The sequence below is a fragment of the Nelumbo nucifera genome, chromosome 6, assembly GCF_055504915.1.
Source record: "Nelumbo nucifera cultivar China Antique chromosome 6, China Antique-T2T, whole genome shotgun sequence".
Classification (NCBI taxonomy): domain Eukaryota; kingdom Viridiplantae; phylum Streptophyta; class Magnoliopsida; order Proteales; family Nelumbonaceae; genus Nelumbo; species Nelumbo nucifera.
This window is the reverse complement of record NC_142654.1, coordinates 31,002,330-31,024,673: the sequence shown is the minus strand read 5'-3', so window position 1 is coordinate 31,024,673 and position 22,344 is coordinate 31,002,330. Positions and strand designations below refer to the sequence as shown.

General features: G+C 42.4%; 2 protein-coding genes across 4 annotated transcripts in view; one reads left to right on the top strand and one right to left on the bottom strand.

The window, feature by feature from the left end:
- Nucleotides 1–4,058: 4,058 nt before the first annotated feature.
- On the bottom strand, nt 4,059–4,763 carry LOC104598695 (uncharacterized). Its single transcript, XM_010260876.1, has one exon. It carries the CDS (start codon nt 4,761–4,763, stop codon nt 4,059–4,061), a length of 705 nt encoding a protein of 234 aa, XP_010259178.1.
- Nucleotides 4,764–10,819: 6,056 nt separating this feature from the next.
- LOC104598424 (COP9 signalosome complex subunit 7-like) overlaps nt 10,820–22,344 on the top strand; it is a 28,282-nt gene continuing 16,757 nt past the window's right edge. For 2 of the 3 annotated variants that reach the window (XM_010260478.3, XM_010260477.3), the window contains exons 1-2: nt 10,857–11,292; nt 19,077–19,152. In XM_010260478.3, coding sequence (XP_010258780.1) covers nt 11,134–11,292; nt 19,077–19,152 — 235 coding nt within the window. In that variant the 5' untranslated portion in view covers nt 10,857–11,133. Of the gene's footprint in view, nt 11,293–19,076; nt 19,153–22,344 lie in introns of all 3 variants that reach the window. The other variant, XM_010260476.3, reaches the window with a different exon arrangement.

The following is a 22,344-nucleotide window of genomic DNA, read 5'->3' as shown; positions in this document are numbered from 1 at the left end:
GATCCCTTGTCAAGGGAGAGTTACTTCATATTTATACTTGAGCGAGTTAGAGGTAAGTGGAGATGAATGCACTAGATGAGAGCCATACGAAGTCAGGCGACAGGTCCTTGCGAGTATGCCTAACTACTCCGTGGTTGGCTCCGTATGAAGGCAACAAGGCTCCCCCCCCCCCCTCCGTTGTGGCTGGCGCTGTCAAGCGTTAGTGGGCCGGGCCTCTCAGCCTGTAATGGACTGGGCCTGGCTAGCCCACGTCACTTGCCCCCCACTCCCGAGACCGAAGTGAGGTCTTGACTTTGGCTAGTAATGGAAGTGATAGTCGAGGTAAGGCCTCGGCTTCGGTCATCGGGAGTAGTGACTGTTATGCCTTTGGGTTCGTCAGCAGAGGGGTATTTTGTAGTGGCATCGCTTTTACTTCGTATGCGTCTTCCCTCCTCAACGGTTCAGAGATGTGTGTGGTGTGGATGCCTTATGTTAGTGGGGATGGTCCCGTGTCATGCACGGTTAGGTTACATTAGGGGTCCCCCGTGAGGAGGACGGTCACCAGGATAGGCGTGCGTTTGCTGGGCCGAGCAGTCTGCCCAGTGGGTCGCGATGGGCGGGCCTCGCGGTTTGCTCGGTAGGTTGCGGCGGGTGAGCCTCGCGGTTCGTCCAACGTCATTTCGTCTTCAATCCGTCTAGGATGGTTCTGTTGGTGACCTCGGCCAGGCCATTTGTCTGGGGGTAGCACACCGAGGTGTACTACTGTTTGATGCCGAGGGAGGCACACCACTCCCAAAATTTAGCATTATCGAACCGCTTCCCCTTGTCGGTGACTAGCATGTGAGAGAGGCCGAAGCGGCAGATGATGTTTTTCCAGAAGAAGCTCTAGATCGCCCGAGCTGTGATAGTGGCTAAGGGTTTGGTCTCGACCCACTTGGTGAAGTAGTCCACGGCGACGATGAGGTACTTCCTGCCCCCCATTGCTTGTGGGGAAGGGCCAAGGAGGTCCATTCCCCATTTGGCGAAAGGCCAGGAGCTGCTGAGGGCTGAGAGGGTAGTCGCAGGTTGATGACATATGTTGGCGTGCCTCTGGCACTGATCACATCTTCGCACGAGTTCAGCTGCGTCTTTGTGAAGTGTTGGCCAGAAATATCCCTGTCTCAATGTCTTCCAGGCAAGGGCCCTGCCGCCGAGGTGGTTTCTGCAGATGCCTTTGTGAATTTCTCTAAGCACGTACTCTCCTTCCTCGGGTGGAGGCATCGGAGGTAAGACAGGGTGAAAGATCTTCTATATAATTTTCCTTCAAGCAAGGTGTAGTGGGCTGCCTGACGTCAGAGCCGTCTGGCCTCGTTCCTGTCATTGGGCAGTTGTTTTGTCAGGAGGAAATTGATGATGGGATCCATCCATGATGGCTCGACCTCTATTGGCAGTACTTGAGCCTCTTTAGTGGATGGCCGAGGTATCTTCTCCACGCGAATTGTGCGGGCGAGGACTGTGTCTGAGGTGCTTGTTAGCTTGGATAGGGCATCGGCCCTCGTGTTGTTAGCTTGCGGGACTTGCTATAGAGTAAAGCGTTGGAAATGGCGAGCCAGCTCTTGGACTTTTGCGAGGTATTTGGACATGCTTTGCTCTCTGGCTTCGTACTCGCCGTTCACCTGGTTCACCACCAACTGAGAGTCGCTGAACGCTTCGACGTGTGAGGGGCCGATGTCCTTGGGCAGTTGTAGTCCAGCGAGGAGGGCCTCGTATTCGGCTTCATTGTTGGACGCTGGAAAGTCGAACCTCAATGCATATTTGATGGTTGAGTTGTCTGGGGTGAGGAGGATAAGGCCAACGCCGCTTCCTTTGGCATTGGACGACCCATCCACAAAAAGCTTCCAAGTGGGGGGAGCATCTCTAGCCGAGCGCCCTTCTCCTGGTTCATCTTCTAGGGCCCGAGGGAGAGCTCGGTTGAAGGTGCACTCCGTCACAAAATCTGCAAGGGCCTGTGCTTTAATGACAGGCCTTGGCTTGTACCATATGTCGAATTCGGAAAGCTCGGTGGCCCATTTGATCAAACGCCCCGAGGTCTCAGGCTTGGTGAGGACCGCTTTGAGGGGTTGATTTGTCAACACTAATGGTGGTATGAGCTTGGAAATACGGCCTAAGCTTCCTAGCTGAAACCACAAGAGCAAAGACCAACTTCTCCACTTCATGGTATCTGGTTTCGGTGTCACACAGTACCTTGCTGACGTAGTATATTGGTTTCTATGCTTCATCTTCTTTGATTAGGACTAAGCTGACTACTTCGTCTCTGGCTGATAGGTACAAGTATAGAGTTTCTCTTGGAACCGGGTAGGCCAGGAGGGGAGGGGAGGCGAGGTATTCCTTGAGTTCGTCAAAAGCTCGCTGACATTCCTCCATCCACCTAAAGTCTTTTAGTTTCTTGGTGGCTCGAAAGAAGGGAAGACATCGGTCAGCTGACTTTACATGAAGCGGTTGAGTGCTGCCACTCGGCCAATGAGCTTCTAGGTTTCCTTCACCAATCGAGGAGGTGCCATGTTCAGTATGGCCTGTATCTTCTCAAGGTTGGCCTCAATGCCTCGTTGAGTGGCAATGAAGCCTAAAAACTTGCCCAAGGTGACACCGAAGGCACACTTGTTGGGATTTAACTTCATATTAAACTTCCGCAAAGTGTCGAAGGTCTTGGCCATGTCTGAGGTGTGTACTTCGGCTTTCAGGCTCTTCACCACCATATCATCTACATAGGCTTCAACGTTCCTCCCCATCTAGTCCCTGAACACTTTATTAACGAGACACTGGTAGGTAGCTCCTGCATTTTTAAGCCCGAAGGGCATCACCTTGTAGTAGTATGTACCATGTTTGGTGATGAATGAGGTCTTCTCTTCGTCTCCGGGGTGCATCTTTATTTGATTGTATCTGGAGAATGCATCCATAAAGCTGAGCAATTCATATCCTGCAGTGGCGTCAACAAGGTGGTCTATTCTTGGCAAAGGAAAAATGTCCTTGGGGTAGGCTCAGTTAAGGTCTGTGAAGTCAATACAAATTCACCATTTCCCATTAGCTTTCTTAACCAAAACCACATTCGACAACCAGTTAGGATAGTATACCTCTCGGATGAATCCAACATCAAGTAGCTTGTCAACTTTCTCTCCTATGGCCTTCCATCGCTCTGGTGCAAAGTTCCTCTTCTTTTGCCGAATTGGCCTAGAGCTCGGGTCCACGCTCAACTTGTGAGTAATGACCGAAGGGTCAATTCCGGGCATGTCAGCAGCGGACCAAGCGAAGACATCGATGTTAGTTTTGAGGAAACTTACCAGTTTGGGTAGGCTCTCCGGGGGAAGGTTGGACCCGATGCGAACTGTCTTCTCGGGCTCATCCTCGTCCAGGGGAACCGAGACGAGGTCCTCGACTCGCTGGCTCCTCCTTGAGGTCGAGGCCCTCAAGTGACAATGCTTCTTTGATCTTGCCCTTTAGTGCCGCCACATAGCACTAACAGGCGATATGCTGATCCCCCTGAACAACTCCGATGCAATGCTCGGTTGGGAATTTGAGGGTGAGGTGGTAGGAGGACATGGTGGCTCTCAGCACGTGAAGGGTCGATCTCCCCATGATTGCGTTGTAAGGGAGCCAATCCTCATGACAAGGAACTCCGTCATCCTCGTCACCTGTTGAGGCTCAGTTCCTACCGTGATTGATAGGGTGATCTTCCCTTCTGGCCTAACGACATTGCCGGAGAAGCCGACTAGTTGGACATCGGCGGGCTGGAGGCGCTCTAGCGCTATCTTCATCTTTTCGAAAGCTTCATAGAAGAGGATGTCTGCTAAGGAGCCATTGTCGATGAGAATCCTCTTGACTAGGAAGTTTGCTACTACGGCAGAAATCACCAACGCATCGTCATGGGGGACTGTGATCCCATTGAGGTCCTTGTCCATAAAGGAGAGGTCCTCCTTCTTCTTTGGCCTCTTGGGGGTTGACCCTTGGATGTTCAACTGCCTGGCGTAGGCTTTGCGGGCCGAGGCTGAGCCCCCAACAATGGCGTCGATGACTCCGATGACCTACTAGTGCTGTTGCTGCTCCTAGGAGGACGAAGCGCCAACTTCGCCCCCAACGAATTGCTTCAAATGCCCGCGGCGGATGAGGGACTCTATTTCATTCTTTAACTCATAGCAGTCCTCGGCATCGTGACCGATGCCACGGTGAAACTTGCAGTACTTTTTGGGGTTCCTCTTCAACTTCTCTAGCCACTTCACGAACTTCTCATCGCCTATCTGCATCAGGATTTGGGTCCAAGAGGAGTTGAGTGGTGTATATTGGCTATAAGTTGTAGTCGGGGCCGACGGCTTCCTGTTATCTTTGCCACTATCACCTCGGCGGTCTTCATTCTTCTTCTTCTTCTTCCCTAAGGGCCCGCCATTGTGTTCGGCCTCCTTCTCTTGGTGATCCTCGGCCAAAGCCTCTTGGGCCGCAATGTACTTTTGGGCCTTTTTGAGGAACTCCAGCTTTGTCTTCGGTGGGGTCTTGGTGATCGAACACTTGAGGGCGGAGCCAGCTCGAAGTTTGTTGATGGCAGCGTGCATCGAGATCATGGGGTCGAGGTCCCTGGCCTCAAGCTCTTCTTTTTTGAAGCGGTTGATATAAGACCGCAAGTTTTCGCCCGGTTTCTGCTTGATGGACATGAGCGAGATGATGCTCTTCTGGCACTGTCTACTGCTGATGAAGCGGGCGAGGAACATGCTGGCGAATTGATTGACCTCGGGGGGAGCCTGGAGAACCAACGGCATGCTACCCCCTTGAAGGTGGCCTGGAAAGTTCGGCATGTCAAGGCGTCAGAATACCCGTAGACTATCATGAGTGCTCTGAAACTTTCCAGGTGGTCGTCGGGGTCCGAGGAGTCGTCGTACATCTCCAAAGTAGGAGCCTTGAAGTGTGGGGGGAGAGGCTCCGAAATGATTTCCGGGGTGAAGGCGTCCATGTGGCCGGCGGAGTTTTCGTGACTAGTGGAGGCATCAACTCGGCTCTCCTTGACTTGGCGGAGCTCGTCTCTGACGGCCCCAAGCTCGGCTCGCAACTCGGCAAGCCCCTGATTGGCGGGGGCATGGGCCTCGCTTCTGTCTTCACGGACTTGGTGGGTATCAGCTCGGATTCCCGAGTACTCCGAGGCCGGGTCGTGCGCTCCCCTATGAGTGCGACGATCATTCAAAATGTCCCAGAGATCCGAGACAGGAGGTCGGCTCTCGCTCCGGGAGCAAACTCCAGGGTGGCCGAGGTGTCTGCCATCATCCCTAGGGATCTCCCTTCGGCGGTGGTGATGTTGCTCCAAAGGCTGATGACTGTCTTCAGATCATGCGGGCACTTCTTTTCTTCGGCTGGGAGGTCGGATATTCCTCTGAGGTGAGTTGGGGTGTCGACTATTGCCCGACTCCGATTGTTTGGCCAGCTGATTGTTGCCCTGGCCGGGGGCTAGGGGCTCGACATGCTCGCGTTGGCCCTAATTCTCTGACACCCTAGCGGGGCGGTCGCCTCGAGAGGGACCTCTTGCTTGGGGGCATACTTCTTCTACACGTTGAGTGAGGTGGTCCAAATGAAGCGAGGTAGGTGCAAGAATTTAATTCAAGGCACTGGAAGTAATTGCGGGAGGTGGATCAGAATTCTAGGATCTTGATCCTTTGTCAAGGGAGAGTTACCTCATATTTATACTTGAACGAGCTGGAGATAGGTGGAGATAAACGCATTAGATGAGAGCCGTACGAAGTCAGGCAATAGGTCTTTGCGAGTACGCCTAACTGCTCCGTGGTTGGCTCCGTACGAAGGCAACAGGGCTCCCCTGCTGTGGCTGGCACTATTAGGCGTTAGTGGGCCATGCCTCTCAACCCGTAATGGGCTGGGCCTGGCTAGCCCACATCAAAATGGTACAAAGTCCCCATACCATATTAGAAACCTTACCAAACCGTAATAAAACGGTTTGATTTGATTTGATTTCCATACCAAAATAATTTGGTTCGGTTTAGAAATTTCTTAAATCGTAATTTATTGGTTTGGTTTGAGATCTCTCTAAATCGCATTGAATCGGACTGTAAATGGAGCCATGTCAATCTGGCACAACATGACTTTGTAGGCTGCCCGTGCTTTAGTGGGTTTACGTGGACTTTACCTACCTCCTTTGGGATCCTTAACAGGTCAGGCCCAGCACGATTCATGGCATAAACCAGGTGGGGCTGGGCCAGGCCATGAGAGGCAATTTTTAAAAAGAATTGCAAAAAAAGCTAATAAAAATTTAAAATAAATCAATAAAATAGATAAAAAAATTGAAAGAAAAATCTTGAAATTCTATTTTATATGAACTTTGATGTATATAATTATTTATATATGAAATAATAAAATAAAAAAAATACAATACAATTAGAATAAAATAGTAAGGCCCACATTGTCGTACCGGCCTGTGGGCCTGAAAACCCAAGCACCACACAGCCCGCGTGCTACAGTGACGGAATAGCCGAATATAGCTTTACAAAAGCCAGAATGAATAAAATGAATGGAAAATGCTATGGTAAATCCCTTGCACAACAACCTCGTATAGCCACACACCCCCGGTAAACTTACCAACCCCCGTGTATTTGTCTATTTGATAGGTTATTTATCTGTGACATCATTTCCTTCCTAAATGAGCTAGATTTTATATTGCAGTGTTTTACTATTGTAGGATTTTAAGGTTCAGTTTGGAAGGAGTATAAATACAAATATGTAGAGTGCAAAATCTTATATTTTGTATTATTTTATATGTATTTATATCTGTACTTTTTTCAAACTGAGCCTAAATGAATACTTAAACGGTTAAACTTTAATGCTATATTTGGTTTGAAGGAAAAAAAAGTAAGGAAAGGAAAGAAAAGTTAGAAAAACCTTTACAAATCTTGTATAGGTTTCCCTACCTTCCCTTTCTTTTTCCTATCTTTTCCTTCAAACCAAACATATCCTAAAGTTTAGCGGAGGACTAATACTTCATGTTATAAGATGAATCTCATTCTACCTACTAGAAGATCTCCTACAGACCTTTCTTTCATCCAGCATGATGCTTTGGGAGCTGGGAATTTCTGATTGTAAATCTCATTTCTTTTTTCTTTAATAAAATCTTCTTGCTTTCCTCTCTAAATTAAAAACTTCATGGAAGGAAAATACAATATTAGTAAGAACAAGAGGTAACGAGTGACAATACTAAGAAGAGAGCAACAGGCAACAACCACTATAGAGAATAAAAACTTATTTTAGGGACCTCACCCAACATCATAAGCTTTTATGTTGAATTCTTGAGATGGTATAGGAGCCTCTTTATGTTAAATCGGTGGACCGGGTTAAAAATTGGTGGAGTTTATATGAAAGAAATAGTCAACGAAATCAGATTTTAAGACTGGTTTCTTCTATTGTTCTATGGGAAATATGGGTTGAGAGGTGTTGAAGAGTTCATGAGGGAAATTGCTGATCATAACACCTCTTGGGCCACTTGTCTTCAAATTCTTGTTAAAAATTCCCCTCCAAGACATATTAAATGGATAATTAACTTGGAAACCTCCACCACAAAACTATATTAAAATTAATACTGATGGAGCCTGTAGAGGCAAGTCGGGTTTGGGTGGGGTCCTTATAGATTGTACCTCTTTGCAAGCTGAAGTTAAAGCTCTTCTAGATGGACTTCATTTATGCTAAAATCTCAATTTGAATAGTATTTTGGTTGAGAGTGATATTATGGTTTTTAGTGAACCTCCTAAATTCAGGCTAGCTTGATGGCTCCTTGGTGGGTGTATATTACCAAGTTCAAGAATAAGATTTCCTTTAATCATATTTACAGAGAGGTTAATTGTGTGGCAGATTATCTCAGGAATTTTGGAATAAATAGTGTCTCAAATGCCTATTACTTAGTCAATCAAATACCCTCACAAGGTAGATCATTAATCGGCGAAGATAACTCTAGTTTACCAATTCCAAGGTACATGTAATGTTATTTTTTTTTCTTTTTTGTGGGATGGTTTTTTGAGAGTTCAAGGAGTGTTTCTTGTACTTTGGGCTTGGGGCATGGCAGGCTATATCCTCCCCTTTATCTTTTTGATAGTTTTTTCTTCTAATAAAATTTTAAGGTAGTTGCTCTTCAAAAAAAATCAGAGCCTCTTTAACCAAGTGGTCTAGTGTTTGATCTCCACCGTTGCCATTATAGTAAATTAAATTTTAGTACAAGGTATGATTGTGAGTCTATATATATGTCCATACTTCAAGCCCTGTATGTATATATGTATAATATGGAATATGAACCACTGGAGGCTACCATACACATTACCATAATCTTCATCACCTAAGCAACTGAGCGTTATGGGGTCGATTACATGAATCTTGTTTCATCATAATCATATCAATTGACATATCATATATATACATGTGTATCGATCACAATTAATATGATTATAATATATTAACAAATCAAGTCCTAAAATTTCATCCACCAAGTTCATTGATTATATATTGATTCATGCAGTTTCAATACAAATAAGCAGTTGGGTTAGATAACATAAAACCTTCTTGGATGGAGTTTTGATTCCAATATAATCTCTATGAATGGAAAAGTCATAATATATACCAAAAAGACACAAGGAGCATGAGTGAGCCACGAGTCCAATTTTGTTTGTATGTAAGCTTTTATGAAGGTGAAGACCGAATGTTAAATGTCCTTCCCTAATAAAGACTGAAAACTAATGCTCCAGCAACACCAAATATCACTCTTGCTATCTTCAATCTGTCTCCTGTGCGCTTCTCAATTCCAGTTGCTCTTTCATTTTTGCCCCAAGCCATGAAAGATGAAAATGCCAACATGCATACTGCTAATCAAAATGACAAATATAAGGAAGTGTTTGATATAATGGCATTGTGTTGTCGTTGTGTTTTGGGTTAATCAAAATAAATTTGTGGGAGAGATTTTTTAATATGAGTTGATCAATACAAATTATTATTTCTACCTGAAACATCAAATTTGATATTTCTCACATACATGCATTTTTCTAGTTGAAATGACACTTGTATATGATGTACAATACACTTTTTTTCTTACAAATTTGGATTAATCAATACACAACAGCAATGCAACACCACTATACCAAACACCCCCATAGTAAGGGTGGTTTGGTCCAAGCTTCAAAATTTTGATATAACATGGTGTATCATATTGGTAGGTCTAAAATAAGTGTTGTTTTTAACACTTAAATGACAGTTCAGAAGCCCCATGTGAAAATATGAAATTTAAAAAATAAAAAGAGGGTAAAAAATGGGTTTTTGATTCACTTGAAACATATAGGCAGAGGGATTCCCTATAAGCAAAACTCTGCATACACTATAAGAATAGGGGAATCTAGCACATTGGGAGCATCTCCTTATGAAATTAAGAGAGGAGATTCCAATGTGCAAGTAGATGTTATGTGTGCAAGGTTTTTGCTTACAAGAGATCCTGGTAAGTGTTTGGTGTCAGATGTATCCATAATTTAAACCGTGTTTGGTGGGTAAAGAACCTTCAATTTTTTACCTTTCATTGACCAAAATCTCTTTGGCATAGTTCTTGAATTGTTGTGTTTTCCACTTGTTTTAGGAATTCTGTTTCATACAAGGCTTTGTTTGCTTTTCCCGATGTTACTTACCTACTTACCTAGGTAAGTGCATTTATCCATTTTTTATTTTCTAGATAAATAAGACAATGGTCATTTTAATCATTAAAAATCATTGTTAAAATGGGCAATTTTGTTTCATCCAAATATTAACAATTTACCTAAAAGTTACTCACCTATATGGGAGTAAGTGATATCAGGAAAAATAAATTTTTCATGAAAGAAGAACATGGGTATCTTGGTTAATGAAAACCAAAATCTCATTAACCAACTTTTCTCCCTCTCAAAATCCAAAAAAAGAACAACTGGCCCTAAGAATAAAAGGAGTGAAGTCACAATTCACTCAAATGGTTAAAAAGGTATTTCAAAAATATATTAATTTTGTTGATGTTGCAGCTATTTTGCTTTGAAAAACAAAATCAATTATGTTGTCAAAACAAACCCTTGAATAACAAAAATGGGAGAAGGAAGGGACGATCTTGGACAAAAGGCTATGCAAAGGGTGAATGCGGTCATTAGGAAAAGAATTGTGATCCTGCGGTATAAGTGTCAACTATAGCTAATTAGCTATGGAATTCTAGTTCATTCTCATATAACATTCTGAAAGGTTACTTACTGCAACAGAGAAAGTTTTTCCCAACTGGGTGGATCCGGTGTTACTCCACTTTTTGCCTTTGCCATTACTTTCGCCCTATTTATTTGTTGGGTAAATTGTTGAAACCTTCTTTGAAATTTCTGACAGCTGAAACTTCCCTAAAGTTTGGTAATTGCAATAGCCTTTCCTTTTCCTTTATCAAATAGTTGTGAATAGACCTCATTTATTAGAAACTTAAAATCTTCTATAAAGAGGCCTGAAAATGCCTCAAATAAAATCTTCAGTAAACATTTACTGATAGTGTTACATAGGCGCCATCTCAGCCTTTTCTCTCTCTTGTTCTTTTACATGCATCAAAAATGAAAAAAGTGAATTTTGGTTTTTGTGCATGCCAGCCATTTGTTATATTAATTTGGAGCCTAATTGTCATAAACAGTTGTAATTATTGCATTTTTCAATTTCACCAGCAAATAAACATACACGGAACCAAATACAAATGTTTATTCAATAAACATACACGGAACCAAATACATGCTAACTAATTTTCCCAAAATCCCAAATCTTCCAGGTTTTAAGTCACAATATAGAGATTTAACAAAAAAAAAAGTTACAATATAGAGAGGGCAAAGTAAGTAAAAACAATTTAATCTCCGTTTGGAAAGAGTGCAAATGTCTCGTCTCCTATTAAACCTTTCTGAGTAAAAATGTAAGTTAATCGGACATCCGAGACGTCCCAAAGAAAGAGAGAGTGAAAAGTCCCCTCACTAAAATTCGCATTTCTTGATTCATCGAATTTCTACCAGGAATAAAAACCTGCTCATCAAATCAATTTGTTCCAAAAGAGCATTTGATTTCTAGCTAATGGGTTCGAAGCCTTTTCATCTTTGAAGCTATTCTTGTTTTTTCGAGGGAGGGGCGATGGATATCGAGCACAAGCAAGCAGAACTGATCGGGCATTTCGTGAAGCAAGCAGAAACACACAGAGGGTCGGCACTCGCGAATGTAATCGTCGAAGCAACGTCCGATTCCTCCCTTTTTGCGTTTTCAGAGATTTTAGCGGCTCCCAATGTCTCTGAGGTTAGAATATATTCTTTGGTCTTTTCCTACTTACTATGTTATTCTTAGGGATATATATTTTTTTATCATTCTAGTAAAAGGAGACTGGGTTCAGTGTTTGTTTCTTCGGTGATTTAACAATTTTCTGGAGGTTCTTTTAGTAGATTATTTATTGCACAAATGTGTGCCTGTTTTCTTAGAGTGATTTGTCTGTGGATTTATTTTATAGGGAGTTTCTGATTATTGTGGGCTATATTATTCCTTCAATGGTTCCTTTGGGAAGTTTATTGATTAGAAATTTCTGTGTGTTGCTGGGATTTTTGTCTAAATGAGAAAGCACTTCACTTGCAATGTGTGTTAGTTAGCTATCTGGGAGGTGCGCTATCTGAATTAAAAATCTCGTTACTTTAATGCACTGACGATAGCAATTAGGGGTCGTATTCCATTCTTGGTTAACTCTTGAATTTTGTCAACAAAAGAAGCCAAGGGTATCTCTATCACTTCTCTTCATAGTATTTTAGTGGAGAACCCGCCAACTCATCAACCTAAATGTCTCAACCAAGGACTGCTCTTCCTCCAAGAGTAGCAGGTCAGACCACACTTTACTTTGACGATAGTTCTCTGGGAAATCCAGGGTCCTTCCGGGATTAGGGGAATCTTAAGTGATCTGAATCTGAATGGGTTTTCCTTTTGGTAATTTACGTCCAATTTGGGGGGGGGGGGCAATGCAGTCAAAGCTGAGGTGGTTGCATTGCTCACCAGCTGAAGGATTGCTAACAGATATCAGCCCCCCGCATGAAAGGTGCATGGTATAAGATAAGCCAATAGAGCTGGGTCTGGCCCATGGAGATTGATAGACGTCCTTGATGAAATTAGAGACATTTCGAATTCCTTTCTTTCAATTATGCATTGGATTCCTAGAGATCTCAACATTGAGGTTGATAGTTTAGCTAGGAGGGGTGTGGGGAAGGTTCTTATATGGTGATAACTCTATTCCTATTTAAGTATTTTCCCTGTGAGGATGGGATTCCATTGTTCTTGTATTTCAGTGAACTTACTCTCATCTTTTCATGGACATCTTATGCCATTCGTTAATGGAATTGTTAAATAAAATAGGGTTTTGAGGGTCATGCTTTCTAAGTCGCCATGACTAGTTTCACCATTGCCTTTGTTGTTGTTGTCGTCACTACTGCTGCTAGTGAGTATCTCTAGTTTCCTTTGCTCTCTGCCTCCAGCCCTTAGTCCAGCCATCCTATTCACTGGTTGGATTCTTCTCTTGATTTGTAGATTCCCCCCACTCTTCTCTGTTCGCCAGGATGTTGGCAGAGAGGAGGCCTTGACCTCCTGCCTCCATCATGATAGTTTCATTGAAGCCAAATCTTTTGACATTGATTTCTACCGTAGCATCGACAAGTGCTTCTGCCAACTGACTGAAAAGGTTTTTGGTCTAGGGTTTCTCTGAGAGAAGAGGTTACCATCAAGCTTTTCCATTTTCTCTTCAGAATCCTAGTTGATCCCTGCTCTTTGCAAGACAAAAAATCTCTCAAGGGCTGATGCACAGTTTCCAACTGAGATCCAACTCATGTTGTCGCTATATCAGGATAGCCTCATGGAGAGGAGAAGAAAAATCTAGAGGGATTTGTATCCTAGAAGGTATGAAAGGGTCAGGTCGGATAAGTTTTTCTGATGTCCTTTCCCCAGTTTGCTAGAGAGAAAAGGAGATTCCCTCTCCCTAGTTGCGAGATGACTCCTTCCCTCTGGTCAAACCTGAAAGTCATTGTCCATTCAAGCAGAGGAAGCTTTATTAACATTGTCCATTCATCCAATCCTTTTGGCATTTGGAAAATGGCTTTTATTTGCAAAAATAAAGAGTGAAGTTAAGTAGTCAGAAGTAGCAAGGGGTTTAATGGTTAATCTTCATTCCTCAGCTTGGATTTACTTGAGACCAATTAGTGAGAATCAGGTTGTTGGTTTCAGAGATGGTGGCCTCTTGTCAATACAGATGTGGACTCCCTGAAGTTCGATGGTTGGCTAGTTATCAAAGGATTCCTCTTTCATCTTTTGTCTTGTTCTACATTTGAGCTGACAGGGAATATTTGTGGTGGCTTGGAAGCTGTGCACATAGATACTTAACTGCTTAAGGACTTGAGTTGCACTAGATTAAGGTTAGCAGCAGAAACCTTCATGCCATTCCTTGAGCTTCTTTGATACATTAATCCAACATTTGGTTTAATGTTGACATTTCAGTGAAGATAAGTAGATGACAAAGTTGAACTCGGTTAAACCTCAAAGATTCCAAACTTAGTAAGGGTACCCAAATCCAAATGCAAAGATTAACTGGAGGACCAGCAGAAAACATCAGGGGTTAGTTTTTTGAATTTCAAATCCAATGCTTATGTTGGCCAAGATGGCAGCCACAAGCCCAAAACTAGGGTGGGCCTTCTAGAAAAACAGGTGGGCCAGTGGGCAAGTTGTTGGACCCTTCTTCCTCAAACAGGTTTGCGGGACTGGATCTCATTGAAGAAGAGTATTCAAGTGATTCTAAAGATTTTCTCTCAACTCTGGCACTCTGCGTTATCCTTTGGGAATTTCTGAGCCTACCCCAAGGGTGGTTTGTTGAGAAGATTTGAAAGCTTACTGCCTGCCAACCCCTTCTTCCTCAGCTGCAGAATTAAACTGTGAAGAGCTTTCAAGCCAATCAGAGTGGTATAGGTCAGATCAGGAACTGGTCCCTGATGGTAATCTTTCTCCCAGATTTGCCAAGCTCTTCTGAGAAGGATCAGCGAAGGACCAACAGTTGCAAAGAGGCAAACTGTGGATCCCATCAGACTTTTACCTGAAAATAGGGGTTTGAGCGAATCTCAACAGGTCATTGTCAACCTTTCCTTGCTTCCTCAATCCCAACCTTCAGGTACCTGATGCTCTTCTCCCTCCTTCCTTGACCCTATTTATAGGAAAATTTTTATTGGAAGAAGGAAGTAGGCTACATCCCCGTTTGGTTAGAGAGTTAAGGAAGCTCCATTGTGAAATGAAATGGAAGGAAGATTCTGAAATCTCAGTAGGGAGGAAGAGGAATGTAGGGAAGAATTACAATAGTGCTCAATGAAGATCTTATCTTGCAATTTGAGAGGGTTGGGTGGCGACCTTAAGAGAAGCTCTAAAAAGAAGAACACAGATATAGTTGTGCTCCAGAAAACTAAGAAAGAATGTGGACTGCAGATTTATCAGAGCTATTTGGGAAGTCAGAAGCGAAAATGGGTGTGCTTGTCTTCAGTGCTTCAGGAGGGTTATTGATAATTTGGGATGGGCATCTTTTTGGTATTGAAGTAGATATGGCCATATGGGAGAGTTTTCCATTTCAGTTTTATTCACTAATACTGATGATGGTTTCACATGGGTTCTGACTGGTGTATATGTCCCGAATAGATCAAGTCTTAGAAATCAGCTCTGGGAAGAATTTCAAGTGCTTGGTAGTCATAGACAGATTCCTTGGTGTGTTATGAGAGATTTCAACCAGATTGGTTAATGAGAAATCCAGTGGTGGTAGATTAACTAGACGCACGAAGATTTTCAGCTTTCATTAAGATTTCAACCTGATTGATCTTCCTCTGCTGAATGCTAAGTTTACTTGGTCCAATATGCAGACTTACCCTATCTCTTGTTGCCTGGACAGATTTCTTCAGATTGGGAGGATAAGTTTCTGAAGGTATCTCAAGAGATAGGTCTGTGGAGAACTTCATTGGGCCATTATTCTCGACACTGAGAAAATGTTGAGAACCAAGACCCCTTTCAGATTTGAAAAAATTTGGATCTACCATTATGAGTAAAAATAGTTGGTGGCTGAATGGTGGGTTGACCGTCAAATTGAAGGATGGGGTGGTTTCAGGTTTATGAAGAAGCTTCAGCACATTAAACAGAAATTGAAGTCTTGGAACAAAGCAAACATTAATCCTATATGAGCAAAAGGAAGGAGTTTGGAATGAACTGAAAGAGCTAGACAACAAAGAAGCTCAAGGAACGTTGGAGACTAACAAAAAACAAGTGAGAAATAGACTGCAATCAGAATAGGAATAAGTGGTTTTCAGAGAGGAAATATATTAGAGACAGATCCAGATTTCAGTGGATCAAGGAGGAGGATGGTAATACTCAGTTTTTTTTTTTCAAAAATATGCTAATGGGAGAAGAAGGAAGAACCTAATCTCTAAAATTCATGTGAATGAGCAGTTGGTAGAGGAGCCTTCTAGGATCAGTGAGGAGATTGTAAACCACTTCAATGATCTTTATTCCTCAAGTAGATGTTGGAGACCCTCCTTGGATGCGTGGAAAGGCCTTACCCTTTCTCTTTAGAATAAGTATTGGTTGGAGAGAGAGTTTTGAGAAGCTAAAATCAAAGCAGTATTCTCCCTTCATGAAGACAAGGCCCTTGGGCTATGGCTTCTCCTTGGTTTTCCACCAACAATGTTGGGACATTATCAAGTCAGGCCTAGTAGAATTTTTTGATGATTTACTTGGGTCAGCCAAGCTAAATAAGGGCAATAAAGCAACATTTATAAAGCTGATTCCTAAAATAAGATGGTATGCTAAGGGTGAAAGATTTTTGGCCAATCAATCTAACTGGAAATCTTTAGAAGATTGTAGCAAAAGTTCTGGCTAATAGGTTAAAAAAGTGTTAGGAGAAGTAGCTCTAGTGCAAAATACTTTTATTTAGGGAAGATAAATGGTGGATGGTATTTTAATCACAAATGAATATGTGGAGGAGAGGAAGAAAAGGGGGTTTAGGAGGTTTCATGTTTAAAATCAATGTTGAAAAAGCCTATGACTTGGTGGACTAGAGGAACTTGTGGAGGATAATGGAGCTGAAAGGTTTTGGGAAAAGGTGGATGAGACGGATGTAGGGGTGTGTTCAAGGGGCTTGGTTCTCTGTCCTCATCAATGGGTATTCCCTTGGTTTCTTTAAGGCTTCAAGTAGGTTGTGCCAAGGACATCCCCTTTCTCCACTCCTCTTCTCCTTGGTTGCTGACATTCTTGATGCCTTCATTCAGAAAGTAGTTGCATTGGGGTTAGTTAAAGGTTTTTGTGTGGGCAGGGAGAATATTCTCTTAACGCATCTTCAGTATTCTGATGACATAATCTTCTTTCTTGAAGATAAGCTGCAGTTCCTCTTTAACATGAAGATGGTGCTGCAATGTTTTGAAGCTGTGACAAGGCTAAAAACTAATTTAGGGAAGAGTAGCATTATTGGAATTAATGTTCTCTCCACCAGAGGTTAGTTGGCTACATTAATGAGGTAGGATGTAAGCTAGAGATTGGCCTATAAAATATCTTAGTTTACCATTGGGAGGCAATCCTAACAATGTTGGTTTTTGGGTTAGAAAAATGTAAAAAGCGATTGGAAACTTGGAGAAAGAATTATATATTCAAAGTGGGGTAGGCCTACCTTAATTAAGGCCTGGCTGATATTCCAATATATTTCTTGTGTATGTTCAAAGTGTCAGCAAGAGTGAGAAATCAGATTAAGAAGCTTCAGAGATTTTTTTTTTTTTTTTTTTGTGTCGGATGGAAGGGGAGAGGAGGGATCATTTGGTAAGGTCAGAACTGGTTTGCAAGTCCAAGAAGATAGGTGGGTTGGGCCTTTAGCTGCATCTCGGAGAGGAATACAACTCTTCTAGGTAAAATGGCTTTGGAGATATCAGAAGGAGCCTCAACCCTTGTGGGCTTCTGGAATTCACAGAAAATATGGGAGGAACAGGATTGGCAGGGGCAGCTTTCCATTGGTTAGAAGGATCCCTTCAGCCAATCCCTTGGAAGGTATCACCTATCACACAAACTCTACCCCCCCTTTCAGCCTAACCTTAGATTTAGTCTGAGAATCTTATCAAATTCTAGACTGATCTTTTGGTGGGGCTCTTCACCCTTTAGTGAGTCCTTCCCCAGCCCTTTTAACCTAATTTGAGATAAACAAGCCTTGGTCTCTTCTACTCTTATTAATGGAAGACATGGTCTTTCCTTTAACTTAATTTTCATATAGGCCAGGCCTTTGTGAACATGAGTTGGTTGAAATGTCATCTCTTCTCTCCTTGCTGTCTAATGTCTATCTCACTTCTTCTCCTGATAAGTTCATTTGGTCTATAACCCCCATTGGTTTCTTCTCTATCAAATCCTTCTTCCATAGCCTGGTCTCTGAGTCCTCTTCCTCCTCTTTCCTGGTTAGAAGGATATGGCATGTGGTTCCTTCTCTATCAAATCCTTGAAGGATTTCCTTCTTCTTTTGGGATCTAGCATGTGGTCGGTTGAATACTTGTAATACGTTGCAGATAAAATTGCTTGGACAATGGTGCCTCGCTCCCATGTTTGTATTATGTGCCTTGATTGGGGAATCAATTAATCATCTTTTGATAAACTGCAGGGTGGTTTGTAGCTTATGGCAATTTCTACTTGATATGGTTTTTGAAGGAAGTTTTCATTGGGTTCCCCCAAATTCTGTATGTGAGTTCATATCCCAATGGAAAGGTAGGAAGATGGGTGAAAGGGGTAAAATTTTTTGGAAGGCATCTATCCATGCAACAACGTGGAGCCTCTGGGAAGAGAGAAACAATAGACTTTTGTAAAAATAAAGCTTCCACTGAAGAATCTGTAAGAAATAGAATTCTGTCCCAACTTATCTCTTGGATGTTGTCTAACAAGGTATTTTCAGGTTTCAGCTATGGAGACTTAAACAGAAATCTTGTAGAGATTCTTCATTCTTCTCTTGTAGGTCCTCAACCTTCCATTTCCCAAGAACAGAAAGTTCCTTTATTTTGAGGTTCAATGGAAGCTTAAGAAGGGACCCAGACCCTCCTTTGATGGCTGGCATTGAAGGAGTCATTTACAACTATGTTGTGAACATTGTTTGGGTTTTTAGCCCTGTTTGTGCTCAAGATACCTCAGAGGCAGATGTTCAAGCTCTGTTGGTAGGCCTTCAGTCAGCTAAATCCTTGCAGGTTGACTCTAGAGTCACTGTTGGATGGGTTAATGAGACAAGCAAAGGTCCTTGGAGGCTTTTTTATTTCTTGCAAAAAAATTTTGACATCTCAGATCTGATCCATCATGGCTTTAGATGGATTCCCAGAACTAGAAGTTTAAATTTCCTGGAAGATGCTTTAGCAAAAAATGGGGTGGGCTTTTGGTTTTTTGTTTGGAAGCCCTGTTTGTACATCTCCTCATGTACATCCTCCCCTTTTCTATTGAATAAAAGTTACCTTTTTTCAAAAACAAAAAGGGGTTTTGCCATGTGAAATGAAATAATGTTGTCTTGGGTTTCTATAGTATTTGAACCCACAAAAATTACCTCATCCAAAATGGAATCATTTCAACTGTTAAGGAATTGCATCTTTTCTTGAAATTCTTATGACCTCATTCTTTATCTTTCCTCAGCAGCCAGAAATGGCTTTATTTTAGATAATATTGCTGCTCTATGGTGCAATTAGAAATTAGCTGATTTATTCCTTTTTTTTTTGGGGGGGGGGTCCTAATGGAACCATTCATCAGATGGGAGACCACTAAATTGGCCACATGTTCAGTCCCAAAGTCCATATCAGGCATATGCCCCACCGTATGATTTGTATTCGTGGTTTTCATGATTAATATTAGCTATTCGAGGCTTTAGTATTTTAATACAAAACTTACCTACAAAAGTGGGCTTATTTTGCAATGTTGCAACTAGCAAGGTACAAGGTGTTATATATATGAAGTGATTGACTTTCCCTTCTATTGAGCAATCGCTTATTTATAGTGCTGATTTGTTCTTATTGCTAACTTGGATGCAGCTTCAAGGGACTGAATATTCTGTGTTTCTTGACATGCTTCGTTTGTTTGCTCATGGCACATGGAGTGATTACAAGAGTATGTGCTATGAACCTTAGTTGTGAATCTATCTCTTGTTGTATTACTATTTATCAATGCAAGTATTTAAACATCAGAATGTTATTTAACATTTTTCATTATTAAAATATAATGTTACGAATATTGAAAATATATATAGTCATGAATATGGTACAAGTCCTGTTGATTATGAAATTTGATTTTGACTTATTTAGTGAAATGGATTGGATTTCGAGCAGGAAATGTTGTTCTAGGATTTTGCATAACTAATGATAGTAGTAACTAATATATCCTTATTATAAGCATAATGGCAAAAGTTCCTAGCATGTTGCAAATAGTGGTTTCCTTATTTGAGTTAAATCATAGGTCAATGTATCTAGGCCGCGATTTTAGGTGATAGTGGAGTGCCTAGTTGCCTAGGCAAGCACCCATGTAATAAGAATTTCATAAAATTACAAATTAAAATACATAAACATACCATGTAAAACATATTTAAAATGAAAATTTAAAAATAAAATCAAGTATAACATATAAAACATGTTCAAGCATATGTAAAACCCTCAATCTCTTTATTTTTTTCCCAATTGCATTACTTCAAATATGATGTTAAATATTATCCAATCTTGATTCTATGAGTGGCCTTGGTACCAAGCCCCTTGAGGCAAGCCCAAACAAGTCCATATTTGGCCAAAGCCGCCAGACTAGGACTCTGGGGAGTTGAAACATGTTTTTCTGAATTCCGTGATTTTCTAGATTTAGAAGATGTGTTGTTGCTTTGATACCATGCCAATGTTAGAATGAACAACTGAGATGAAGAGCGTTAGTGTGGAGGTAGAGAAGATTGGTAGACTGGAAGAAAGGTTATTGGTGTTGAAGGCAAGCCTAGTGGGTAGGTTTGTTGGCACAGAGCTGGACGTTGAGAAGGTTGAAGCATGGGCGAGGTTGGAGTGGAGAGAAGAGAGGGTCACGGGACAGACGGCTAAACGGTGATCTATTTCTCTTCATGTTCTATAGGAGAGAGTGGGCGGAGAAGGTGTTAGAAGAGGAATCCTATAAAGAGAGGGATTTGGACCTTTGGCTTGGGTGGTGGTTCCCGACGGCAGGGGCATTGAGAGAAGGGAGGAGGAGAAGAGCTGTGTGGGTTGCAGTATATGGGATCCACTACATGCCTGGAGCATTGTTACATTTGAAGAAATTGGAAAAGCTTGTGGTGTTATTCTCAAATTTGATGATAGGAATAGGACTTGGAATAAGTTGGACTCTGCTAGACTGTTGGTAGTAGTGTGGGATGTCTCAGGCTTTCCGAAAGAGATAGAGTTGCTTTTTTTGTTGGGGAGAAATACAATCTGAGATTAGTTATAGAGGGACAGGATGGCACGTTTTTTTTGCGACAAAGCAGGGGAATAATCGGAAAGAGGGAAGCAAAGAGACTAAGGAAGAATGATGTCACCTTGGGGCTCAGGAGAACAGTTTCTAGGAAAGGAAGATGAATGGTCAGTCGAAGGAGGAGGATGATTGTGAGGTGGATGATGGGAAAGGCAGTTATGGAATTTCAGATGGAGAGAAAGGTTCAGATTTAAACAGGGAAGGACATGTGGTGAGGGAGAAAGATAAGGAGGGGGAGCTCCACACGTGGTAGAAGGGGAAGTCAGAGGGACACTGGTGGTGAGTGGAATTAACTTTGAATTTCCTATAGGTGGGGCCCACAGGAGGGTGGAAGCTGTGGGGAAGGAAAAGATGGCAAAGTTGGGGGTAAAGAAAGGGAGGGGCGTTATTGGTAAAAGGCAGTTTAAGAGGGGTTTCTTGAAAAATATTTCAAAAGGTAGGGAGCAAAAAGATGTTTGGGTTTGGATGGTTGCTAAATATGGAGAAGGCAAAAAGACGGTGGTATTTCAGTGAAGGAGAGGAAATAGGGACCTTGTAAGAGCTTTAGTGCCACCTGAGTTGCTTAGTCGTCCGAAGAGGAGGGAGCTCACCGTGAGGCTAGCGGGCAGGGCCTGAAGTTGGGAGAGGAAGGAAGGCTAGGGACTAAGTTTTGTCGGGGGAAGTCAAAGCCTGACATTTCCCAGCAGGTGACCATAATTTCCTTTGCTCCGACACTTTTCTCAGCAGGGGAAGAAGATAGGACCTCGGACCCACTGATTTGTTTAACAAAGGACAGGGAAGGAGCTACTGATGGTGCTTCTGAGTTTAGTGACAAGCGGATCGACCGAGAGGTAAGCACCCCTGTCTCGGATGTTGATTGAAGGTCTGAACACAGGTTGAAGGAGGGAAAGGTAAAGGAGCTTGGGGAAGAGGCAGAGTCTCTCGGGGGGTCCAAAAAAAAGGCCATTTGGGGAGTTAGGAGGGCGTGACAGAAAAGAAAAGGTATACAACAGAAAAAAAGAGAGTCCTTGATTCTTCTCAGGGGGCAGAAGAAGGAGTGGGAGTAAGGGAGGTAGGATGAGAAGGTTGTTTGGAGGGGAAGAGAAGGAAAAGACAGGAAGAGGGGGAGGTCGGAGGGGGGATAGTCCAGGATTCAGCTCTGGTCTGAAATGGTGTGGTTGAAATTGACAAGCTGGTAGAGAGGAAGGATTTGTTTTTCTGGGGAGGGGAAGAATTTGCAAGGAAGGCCTTCAAACGTATTGAGAAACTTAGGATGGGAGAAAAAACAGAGAAAAAGAAGAACGTGGGAAGGACAAGAAGTGGGACGAAGAGGAGGAAGTGGGTGAGGACTAAAGGTGAGTCTTTTTCTCTTTCGTTGTCCAGGAGGAAGAGCAGAATGCGGGTGATCAGCTGGAATGTAAGGGGTCTGAGAGATAGGGAAAGAAGGATGACATTGAGAATTTTAATAAAAGGAAAAATAGTCCTACAGTTAATCAAAAAAAAAAAAAATAGTCCTACAGTTGTGCTGCCGCAGGAGACAAAACGGGAATTTTTTAGTCTGGGCCTGAAGGAGGAAACTTGGGGAATGAACAGTGTTGGGGGATAATTTTTGGAATTTCTTGGGTTACACACTTGTAATCTCGACCAGTTCTGTATTTCTTGATTTTTCTGGTGTAGTATAATCGGCATGTGTGCTAGGTTGCGGTTGGGTGCTATCTTAACACCCCCGGGTTGTATGACTTTTTATTTGAATGAAATCTTTTGTTCTGATTCTTCAAAAAAAAGGGTCATGAATTCTTAATCCCTATAAAAAAGATTTTATAATTTTAATTCTTTTGAAAATATCTT